This window comes from Natator depressus, chromosome 13 (assembly GCF_965152275.1).
Source record: "Natator depressus isolate rNatDep1 chromosome 13, rNatDep2.hap1, whole genome shotgun sequence".
Taxonomy (NCBI): Eukaryota; Metazoa; Chordata; order Testudines; family Cheloniidae; genus Natator; species Natator depressus.
In genome coordinates, this window is record NC_134246.1 from 34365890 (window position 1) to 34377032 (window position 11143).

The 11143-nt window shown below is 54.2% G+C and overlaps 1 protein-coding gene across 5 annotated transcripts in view; it reads left to right on the forward strand.

Moving 5' to 3' along the window:
- Positions 1-10072, forward strand: part of LOC141997900 (ribonuclease-like) — a 32887-nt gene extending 22815 nt beyond the window's left edge. For 2 of the 5 annotated variants that reach the window (XM_074970481.1, XM_074970482.1), the window contains exon 2: positions 9413-10072. In XM_074970481.1, coding sequence (XP_074826582.1) covers positions 9419-9868 — 450 coding nt within the window. In that variant the 5' untranslated portion in view covers positions 9413-9418 and the 3' untranslated portion in view covers positions 9869-10072. Of the gene's footprint in view, positions 1-1190; positions 1276-8390; positions 8609-9412 lie in introns of those variants that run through there. The other 3 variants (XM_074970479.1, XM_074970480.1, XM_074970478.1) reach the window with 3 other exon arrangements.
- Positions 10073-11143: the final 1071 nt, after the last annotated feature.

Consider the following 11143-nt stretch of genomic DNA (forward strand, 5'->3'; position numbering starts at 1 on the left):
GATGATCGCAATGGTCCCGTCTGGCCTTGGAATCTACGCGGCAAAGGAGCTCAGGTTTTCTAACGCCAAACTCTTCTCTACCCTGGAGGTCGGGGTTGGACTCCCCAGTTGGGTCCGGGTGATCGGTGTCAATCAGTTAATCACCGACATGGCCCCTGGAGGAGATGCTCCTTTGGGGATGCCGATGCCCCTCCAGAGTTCAGCCTCTCCCTGCGCTGGGGTGATGCAGCTGCCAGGGAAGAGGATAAATATTCACTGACAAAAAACCGACAGCAATGCAGCGTTCCGGCTGCCCGGCAGTATACGGCGCCCTTCCGGAGCACCGCTTGCAGCAAAACCAGCACCTCTGACGAGTTAAGGGACCTGCCTCCCCGGAGAACGAAACTCTCATGCAGGTTAGGTTTTGATTCCTGCTCCCCCAAAGACCTGCGGGGGGTGCCATGCACTCACAGGGGGTATTCCTCAAAGGAGCGAGACCACCATGCCAGCACCAGAGCTGTGGTTCAACCTCCCAGGTCTGGGCAAAAAAAGAATAAGTTGCAAAAATACATCAACGGTGAGAAAAGCTGGTATTTTTTTCCAGGCAGCCTGTATCTCAGGAACCCCTGGGTCAAATAACCCCAAATTTGGATCAGTAACCCTAAGGGGTGCGCTTTGGCAGAGGGTGAGAGGGGATGCGGTAGGGGGCATTCCACCCTTGGAATCAGAGCTGACCCAAATGCCCCAGCATGGTGCTGGGGGGCAGAGAGTGGGATGGGTGACTCAGGAAGGGGTGCTGTGCCCTGTTCTGTGCTGATGTTTGTGCATTTTTCTACAAAGCGCCCAGCCACTCCTGCTCATTAACTCTGCCCTGGCAATGTGGGTTAATTCTGCTGCCCGGGTTGCATCGCAGAATTGAGGAAATCTGCCTCCCATGGTGCCATGAGGATGTGACATCCTGACCCGGCACCGGGACGCCACCCAGTGCTAGTCACTGCCCCCCCCCAGCACCCCGGAGGGCACTGGGATGGGGACCCTAGTGCACAGCGAGGGGCAGGTCATTGTGATAAGTGTGAGCAGAGTATGTCCCAACCACCCTGCCGTGGGTCAGGGCAAAGCTTCCCCTTTCGATGGGGCGTCGCCGCTTCTTGTGGGCCTGGATTATGAAATACTTAACGTCAGATATTTCTCTGCCACCAGTTCCCTCTTCTTTTAACTCCCATGCAGCCAGGGGGAGGCCAGCTCTGCAGACAGCTGGATCAATTCTCCGGGGGAAACAGAGGCACCAGCACTAGGGTGAGTGGGAGAGCATGGGAGAAGGGCACTGGTATAATCCAGGCAGGATTGTTCAGCAGTTTAGCTAGTAGAGAGGAATGGTAGGAAATGCACCAAAGAGGAGTTCAGACAAGGCTCTTCTCTCTTATACGTTCCAAAGGTTTGTACAAAGAAGGTGGGTGTTGTTTTACGGGGGGAAACTGAGGCAAACAAAACTGAAGCCGCCTACAAGAGGTCAGTGGTTGAGCCAGGATGAGAATCTTGGGCTCATGAATCCCAGCCGGGGTCCCCCCCATCCCTTGTTCAAGGCTACTTGGGATCCTGAGGGAATGGGGGAAGGGTGGTCCCCAAGAAGGGGGGATCCTGAAGGATTGGGGAAAGGGGAGGTCCCTGGGAAGGGGGATGCTGAAGGGATTGGGGGAAGGGGGGTCCTCTGGAAGTGGGATCCTGAGAGGATTGGGGGAAGGGCAGTCCCCAGGAAGGGGGATCCTCAGGGGATTGGGGGAAGGGCAGTCCCCAGGAAGGGGGATCCTGAGGGAATGGGAAGGGGGGGTCCCACATGAGGGGGGAACGAAGGTTAAGCCATAGCCCATGCTGCTCATATCCCCCTGAACTATGGGAACAATGCTCCTTTATCTTGTTGGGAACATTTGCCAGCCTGACTCCTGATCGTTGGGGTGCTCTCAGTACCTTGGCTTGCTTTCTTGGAGCGCTGATCCCCCATTCTCCAGCTAGCATCGGGAAGCCTTGAGTGCAACTATCCCCCCAAAATCAAGTTCTGAGCTGGCCCCCCCAAACCCAGAGGCCATTTCTGAAAACTTTGGTTTGAATGTTGCAGCGGGTTTGGGAGCCTAAAGCATCAGGGACTGAAGAAGGGCAAAGTCTTGTTCTTAAAGGTATCGTTTAGAGCTGCTCCTCCCCACCCTGATCTCAGCTCTCCAGCCCTCCTCCTGGGATAGAGTCCTGTTCATCGCAGGTTCATGCTGGTTTATGGAGATTGTAATCTCTTCTCGGCTGGGACCCTCTCTTACTACATGTTTGTAAAATGCCTAGCAGAATAGGGCCATGATCTCAGTTGGGGGGCACCTGGTGCCTACAGCTCCGGGCCGGGGCAGCAGAGCCCGGGGCTGGGTCCAGCTGGAGAAAGTCCCCCCGGGCTGGGCACACAAAGACTTTCAGTGAAAGTCTGTCCCTGGTGCAGGCCCAGCTGGGGAAGGAGCAGCTGCTGAGCCTGGGCTCCCAGCTCCCCCTGGAGGCTACAAAGCTCCACCCCCGTGTCTCCTTTCATTGTTTTTCCTGCTTCCTTTCTTCCTGCCAGTCCTCGTTCCCCCAGCCCATTCCTGGCTCCTTCCGCACTGACCTGAGCCGGGGTCCCCCATGCCCTTTTAAATTGCCTGGGCCCCTGGGCAGTTGCCCCCTTTGCCCCGCCCTGTCAGCGGGGCCTAGTTAAGGGGCTGATATGTATGCTAAAGATTGCTAAAGACAGACTCTCCTAGCTTCTCCTGGGGATCTGGTTTCCTGTCTACTGTAGAGTCATTGTCAAAGATTGGGACTGGGGTTATTACCCAGTGTGTCTCCAGGCAGTAGAACAAAGAGGCGATGTCACATGTACATAGATGTTGTGACTAGAAACAACGCGGTACTGCCCCTCCATTACAGGTTTCCCTCGCCGCTGGTTGGCTCCCTTTTCTCAACCTGACGGGCATGAGGCAGTGGCCTCGTTTGCCTCGTTGGACTGGTCTGACTCCGGCTGTCCATGCCATGGAATTGCAATCTCAAAGACTTTGCATTTGCACACAAATCGAAATCCCCAGATGGAACAGGGAGAATTCTGAATTCTTCCGCTACCCTAGCTGTGCCCTTTGGGGAGGTGGATAAATTTCAGCGATGGGAGAACCCCAATGGAGAATTGCATAGCCGTAAGCTGTGGGAGTGGCGGGCCATGGGGCTTTTGTTAAAAAGGATATTGCCCGCACTGAGTGGAATATAACGCTGCTAATGCCGCTTTGTCCTTTACTAGCCTTAACAGGAAGCCTGTGGGTGAATGGGTTTGTACATGGAGGTGAACCAGGTTGGCAGAATAAACATTAATGGGGTATATTAGGTAGTGCCAGAAGAGGACAGAGTTAAGGTTGTGCTGGCATCTTAACTTTTCATTGCCTGCTTTTCAGAAGACTGCCTTTTGCCCAGCGAAATGTTCTGCGAGAGGACGACAAAGCACCAAGGAACCTTAATGCTGTGCTAACCTCATTGTTTTGGTCTGCTTTCCCCCACCGTGCTGTTCTCTCACATTGAGCTATTTCACAAGGCGGGAGGGAACAAAGACAAGATACACTGGGGTTGTGTCCTGGTACAGGCAGGGAGTGCTGTCACGTCCAGACTGGTATGGAATGTGGTTACCAAATCAGAGCCAAAAAAGGCATGCAACAAGTAACGGCTGGTGGGGGATATGTGCCATTCCCTCCAGCTAGTGGATATAAATACAGGCATCTTAGATGAATGTGTGTGCAGCAGATTTGCCGTGGACGGTGCACATGCCACCAGATTAATTGCTTCCCAAGAGGAGGGGTATGTATGTCTCCGTCCTGCCCTGTGCTGCTTTCCTTCAGCTCATCTGGTTAGCTGGTTAGCATGGCTGTTTGGGCTCATGAACATTTTTAATATTGATCCACAAGAGCAATGGGCTATATTTCTGTCAGTCATCCTGAGGGGACTGGGGGAAAAGGGGGTCCCAGGAAAGGGGGATCCTGATGGGATGGGGGGGAAGGAGAGTCCCTGGGAATGGTGATCCTGAGGGAATGGGGGAAGGATGGTTCCCCGGGAAGTGGGATCATGAGAGGATTGGGAGAAAGGGTGGGGCCTGGCAAAGGGGGATCCTGAGGGGAAGGGGGGGTCCCTTGGAAGGGGGATCCTGAGAGGATGGGGGGAAGGGGAGTTCCTGCGAAGGGGGATCCTGAGGAGATGGGCGAAGGGTGGTCCCTGGGAAGGGGTGACCCTAAGGAGATTGGGGGAAGGGCTGTCCCCAGGAAGGGGGATCCTCAGGGGATTGGGGGAAGGGGTTCCCTGGGAACAGGGATCCTGAGGGGACTGGGGGAAGGGGGGTCCCACGCGACGGGGGAATAAAGGTTAAGCCATAGCCCACGCTGCCCATATCCCCCTGTACCATGGGAACAATGCTCCTTTATCTTGTTGGGAACATTTGCCAGCCAGACTCCTGATTGCTGGGGTGCTCTAAGTACCTTGGCTTGCTTTCTCGGAGCGCTGATCCCCCATTCTCCAGGTAGCATCGGGGAGTCTTGAGTGCGACTATCCCCCCAAAATCAAGTTCCAAACTGGCCCGCTTTTCTTCCCCATCATTCCCTAGATCATCCAATCATAGAAGATTAAGGTTGGAAAAGACCTCAGGAGGTCATCTAGTCCAACCCCCTGCTCAAAGCAGGACCAACCCCAACTAAATCATCCCAGCCAGGGCTTTGTCAAGCAGGGCCTTAAAAACCTCTAAGGAAGAAGATTCCACAACCACCCTAGGTAACCCGTTCTAGTGCTTCACCACCCCCCTAGTGAAATAGTTTTTCCTAATATCCAACCTAGGCCTCCCCCCGCCCCCCTGCAACTTGAGACCATTACTCCTTGTTCTGGCATCTGCCTCCACTGAGAACAGCCGAGCTCCATCTTCTTTGGAGCCCCGCCTCAGATAGTTGAAGGCTGCTATGAAATCCCCCCTCACTCTTCTCTTCTGCAGACTAACTAAGCCAAGTTCCTTCAGCCTCTCCTCATAAGCCATGTGCCCCAGCCCCCTAATCATTTTCATTGCCTTCCGCTGGACTCTCTCCAATTTGTCCACATCCTTTCTGTAGTGGGGGGCCCAAAACTGGACGCAATACTCCAGGTGTGGCCTCACCAGTGCCAAAGAGTGGGGAATAATCACTTCCCTCATCTGCTGGCAACGCTCCTGCTAATGCAATCCTGACCCACAGGCAGCTGAGAACATACCTCTTTTTTCTCTGCACTGCACCCCACTGTACTCAGCCACTCATTCCCTCACCCCTCTAATCCCCCACCCCTCCCCTGGCTCCCCAACAACAACCTTTTCATGGCATGACCAGCGGCCCCTCTCCTGCACCCTGGTGCCTGGAGCATCCATCTTCCCTCCTTACCTGGAAACACCAGCTCACAAGCACTTTTCTTCCTCCTCCCATTTACAGGTTGTGATTTTCAAAGGGATTTGAAAATCTCACTTCTCATAGAATCATAGAATCATAGAATATCAGGGTTGGAAGGGACCTCAGGAGGTCATCTAGTCCAACCCCCTGCTCAAAGCAGGACCAATCACCAACTAAATCATCCCAGCCAGGGCTTTGTCAAGCCTGACCATAAAAACTTCTAAGGAAGGAGATTCCACCACCTCCCTAGGTAACGCATTCCAGTATTTCACCACCCTCCTAGTGAAAAAGTTTTTCCTAATATCCAACCTAAACCTCCCCCACTGCAACTTGAGACCATTGCTCCTTGTTCTGTCATCAGCTACCACTGAGAACAGTCTAGATCCATCCTCTCTGGAACCCCCTTTCAGGTAGTTGAAAGCAGCTGTCAAATCCCCCCTCATTCTTCTCTTCCGCAGACTAAACAATCCCAGTTCCCTCAGCCTCTCCTCATAAGTCATGTGTTCTAGTCCCCTAATCATTTTTGTTGCCCTCCGCTGGACTCTTTCCAATTTTTCCACATCCTTCTTGTAGTGTGGGGCCCAAAACTGGACACAGTACTCCAGATGAGGCCTCACCAATGTCGAATAGAGGGGAACGATCACGTCCCTCGATCTGCTGGCAATGCCCCTACTTATACATCCCAGAATGCCATTGGCCTTCTTGGCAACAAGGGCACACTGTAGACTCATATCCAGCTTCTCGTCCACTGTAACCCCTAGGTCCTTTTCTGCAGAACTGCTGCCGAGCCATTTGGTCCCTAGTCTGTAGCGGTGCATGGAATTCTTCTGTCCTAAGTGCAGGACTCTGCACTTGTCCTTGTTGAACCTCATCAGATTTCTTTTGGCCCAATCCTCTAATTTGTCTAGATCCCTCTGTATCCTATCCCTACCCTCCAGTGTATCTACCTCTCCTCCCAGTTTAGTGTCATCTGCAAGCTTGCTGAGGGTGCAATCCACGCCATCCTCCAGATCATTAATCGAGATATTGAACAAAATCGGCCCCAGGACCGACCCTTGGGGCACTCCACTTGATACCGGCTGCCAACTAGACATGGAGCCATTGATCACTACCCGTTGAGCCCAACAATCTAGCCTGCTTTCTATCCACCTTATAGTCCATTCATCCAGCCCATACTTCTTTAACTCATTGGGCCTTTGAATTCCTTCAGCAGCTTTGCAAGTGGCAGAATTCGCCATGGAGGTCAAGGAATAAATAAACTTAGAAAACCAAGGAAATTAAAGGCAAAAACTTTGTGAGAGTGATTCTATGATTCTAGGAAGCTTCAAAGCTTTGTACAAAGAAGGTGGGTGTCGCTTTACAGGGGGGAAATTGAGGCAAACAAAACTGAAGCCACCTACAAGAGGTCAGTGGTAGAGCCAGGACTAGAATCTAAGACTCGTGAATCCCAGCCTGGGTCCCCCACATCCCTTGTTCAAGGCTACTTGGCTCTTAGATGGTGCCCACTAGCTGCAAAGACCTGAGAGTTGGGGCGTTCAGAGCTGTGATGATTCTCTCATGCCTGCCGCCATGGGTCGCTCTCAGAGCAGCTCGGGCGTGGGCACTCCAGCAGCAAAGACCTGCTCCAAAGGTCTCAGGACTGAGGGGAGTCTCAAGTGCTATTGAAGTCTCCTGGTGCAAAGTTGGGGTTTTGCCAAGGGAGGCCCAAAATACAGCACCCCCAGAAGCAACCACTTTTTAAAAATACCCTCCTGCTTCCACACTGCTTTTTTCCCCACTCGCTGCTGGGGGGTAAAGCTCCAGGCAATATTCATGTAAAACAGACTGTTGTGCTCAGGTAGCACCAGGAACCAAGATCCAGTTTCCAGACCTATGATTAGGGCCCTACCAAATTCACGGCCCATTTTGGTCAATTTCACGCTCATGGGATTTTAAATATCCTAAATTTCATTATTTTGGAAATTTAAATCTTAAATTTCACAGTGTTGTAACTGTGGGGGTCCTGACCCAAAAGGGGGTTGTGCGGGGGCCACAAAGTTATTGTATTGGGGTTGCAGAATTGCCACCCTTACTTCTGCGCTGCTGCTGGCGGTGGTGCTGCCTTCAGAGCTGGGCAGCTGGAGACCAGTGGCTGCTGGCCGGGCGCCCAGCTCTGAAGGCAGTGCAAAGTAAGGGTGGCAATACTGAGACCCCCCCATAAGAACCTTGCAACCCTCTCTGTGACCCTTTTTTGGGCCGGAGCCCTCCCCCCACCCAGTTTGAGAAATGCTGGTGAAATCTGTATAGTATAGGGTAAAAGTACACAAAAGACCAGATTTCAGTCTGTGACACATTTTTCACAGCTGTAAATTTGGTAGAGCCCTACTTATGATTCCAAAATTAGTGTCTACGCTGCAATGTAAGGCCGTGCCTCACCCTGGTCTCAAGCCAACCACCCCACTCCCTTGCATCTACACTGCAACTGTGCTAACCCAGGGCTCAGACCCAGGACCCTGCAGGGCGGGTGGGCAATGTTCCCTCTAATTTTTTACATCCATGTGCAGAATGAATTTTGTTATGTGCACCAATATGGAGGTGATGTGTGGCGGGGGTGGGGCTGAGGGGTTTGTAGTGCGGGAGGGGGCTCAGGGCTGGGGCAGAGAGGTGGGGTGCGGGGGGGTGAGGGCTCAAGCTGGGGGTACAAACTCTGGGGTGGGGTCAGGGATGAGGAGTTTAGGGTGCAGGCTGCTCAGGGGCTGGGGTCAGAGGACTCCCCCCAGCCCTCTCCCTGTTGGCAGCAGCTCCGGGACTGGGGCTGGGGGAGAGACACCTCTCCCTGCCGACAGCAGCTCTGGGGCCAGGGCTGAGGCACCTCTCCTCCGTGGCGGCAGGAGCCCCGGGGCCAGGGGAGAGGCCCACGGCAGCCCTGCATGCCCCAACTTGCTCTGCTCCACTCCCCAGTACCCACCCACCTCCGACCTCTCTCCTCTCCAGGCCCCTGTGGCTACGCTCCTGTGCAGCCCTCAGCCGTGCAGGTTAGAGGGAACTTAGCTGGAGGGTCCCAGCTGAAGTGAAGCTGGGACCCAGCGGCTGAGCCCTACTGCTTTACAGTGTAGACGCAGCGCCGCTTGACTCAGGTCCTGGGAATCAGCTGGAAGTATCCCACAATTCCACAGGACAACTTCCTTACTCCTCTCATGGCCACAGCTCAGGTCAGTGTGGACCCGTTCTCTTCTGACCACATGCACTATCAGAGAGCTGCCTGGGTTGGCAGCAGAGAACGAACCCAGCAAGCCTTTTGCAAAGCCAGCTGCTTCCTGCTCACAGTCAGGGCAGGCAGAAAAGTTTTCCCATGGGCCCTAGGTCTAGAGCGGCCATATTGTGGGGTGCTAGGGGGTCTGCAGGCTGCAGTGTGGGTGCCAGATCCCCAGGTTTGAGCCCGAGTTAGAAAAGCCCTTTGGTTAAAATACCACATAGACGCCCAAGCTCAGGGTTCCCAACATGGCTCGGCTGAGTGGAGTCCCACTAACCCTGAGCTTACACTGCAGTGTAGACGTACCCTTAGGAGCAGGGGAAGTTTGGCAGCACAATCCCTGGGATTGGCAAGCATTCAAAACACTCTAAATCCCACCCACCTGGGCAGAGCGCCTGGACGTTTGGCTTGGCACATCGGTGTCTGGGGCATTAGCAGGGTCACTCGGGCAAGGGGATCCCTTCCAAACCACTCTGCTTTACATGAACGACTAGCAGACTGGCTTGGAAATGGCTGGGCCATGGTTGGGGTGAAGAGAAACTAGGGGAAGGGGGGAAAAGCTAGGGTGATGCCACTGCCATGAGGCCATTTAAATACTGTATGTTATGTGATAGAGTGACACTGGCACCCTCTAGTCGCCGCAGTCTTCGGAGAGGACGAGCCCTGAAATCACTGCAGCGGAGGTGAGTCGCCCAAAGGGGGTCCATGCCGTGCTGGTCTCACATTCCCATCTCACACCCACCTCCCGCTTTCTCCCCTCCAGCCAACGATGAAGAAAAGGATGGGTCCAGGCCTCCTGCTGCTGATTTTCCTCTTGCTGGCCTACATGGCCATGGCCAGGAGAGAGACGCCGTACGAGAAGTTCCAACGGCAGCATGTCGACACCTCCAGGAGCTGGGAGCCCGACCCCAACCGCTACTGCAACCTCATGATGCTGCGGAGGAACATGACGGTGTCCAGCTGCAAAGAGCTCAACAGCTTCGTCCACGGGGTGCTGGCGGGGGTAGTTGCCATCTGCAGCTCAGAGGGGACATGGCATCATGGGAACTTTTACTACAGCAACTCGCCCTTCCCAGTCACAGACTGCCAGACCACAGGGGCGTCCCTCTGGCCCCGCTGCATTTACAGGGGAGTCGTCAGCCATAAGAGAATTTGTGTCGCCTGCACAAATGAGCAGCCTGTGCACTATGCCCTGCCATCGGTATGCAGCGGCCCGTGAGCCGTGGGGCGGACATGGAGTCCTGCAGCTCCTCTGGGCTTTGGCAATGCTGGCAGCCCTGCGTGCCCATAGCTGCTGGACGCCGTCCCCTTCCTCCTCCCCAACAGGGTGTTTGGACACCGCACTGGGGACAGCAACAAAGGCTGTTATTCCTTTTTCTGTGGCAAATTATAGCTGCCCCTTCCCCTCCCCCACCCTCTGCTCCCCCACCCTCTGCTCCCATTGTATAATGTGGGCACCTTTTCCCCATCCTTTATCCATGGAGGGGGAGGCGAGGGGGGGGTCAAAGTGCAGTGGAGATGTTACCAGCCTGAGCCCTGGATGCTGTTTTCTCTTGCTTCTTCCTGCAATAAAATACTTTTTGCAAGTGCAGAATGGCTGTGGGGGGTGCGTTGTGGGGGATTTGCTATAGGCAAGACAGCACTCCCTATTTCCAGTGCTTCAGTAGCAGCCGACAGACATGACTGTCTTGCTCAAAAGGGGCAGGGAATGGGACATGGGGCCTTTCTCCTCTACGGGGTGCTGGTTCCAGACAATTTTCCTTTCCCATGAGACGCCAGGTGGGAGACAGCCCGTGAGAAAAGCTGGGTGTGAAAATCTCCCGACATGGTGCAAATCCCCTTGGGTTTGATGTTGCATATAAAATATACCCGATACACAGGGACAAACCAAAGCACCAGTGCCCAGGCAGGGCTGCAGCGTGTGGAGACACCATCAGTCCTGGGAGAGGGACGGCAGAGCTGGGAATTTCATGGCAAGCCGCCAAACGGCCCATGAAAGATGTGAATGCCTGATCCCGCACTTCACAAGCCCAGGGCAGGAACCCCTGGGCTACAGGATTAAGTGTGTTGTTTTTCCTCATTAAACCCCCTTTTCCTTCCCACCTTCGCATCTACTCCACCTTTCCACTGGGGTTCTGGGGAGGCTCCTGGCCGGGCCTGGTGGGGCTGCTCCAGATGGAGGGCCCTGAAAATAGGATCCTGCAGCAGCCAGCCCCCCCACACACACTAGCCTCCTGGTCCAGATGTGTCAATTCCCAGATGGGTTTGGGGAGGATGAGACAAGGAATTCATGGCCCGGGCCCCCAAAGCATGGGGCTCCTGGCAGAATTTGAACCCACAACGGTGGAAAAGTGCTACCGCAGAAAGTGCTACCAAATCCTCCCCTCCCAAATGAGGTGACTCTCTCGTTCCTCTCTTAGGAGAGCTGGCATCTGGGCAGACAGACTTCTGGTGGTCCCTCCCATCCAATGACAGACACAAGTGAGCTCTGTCA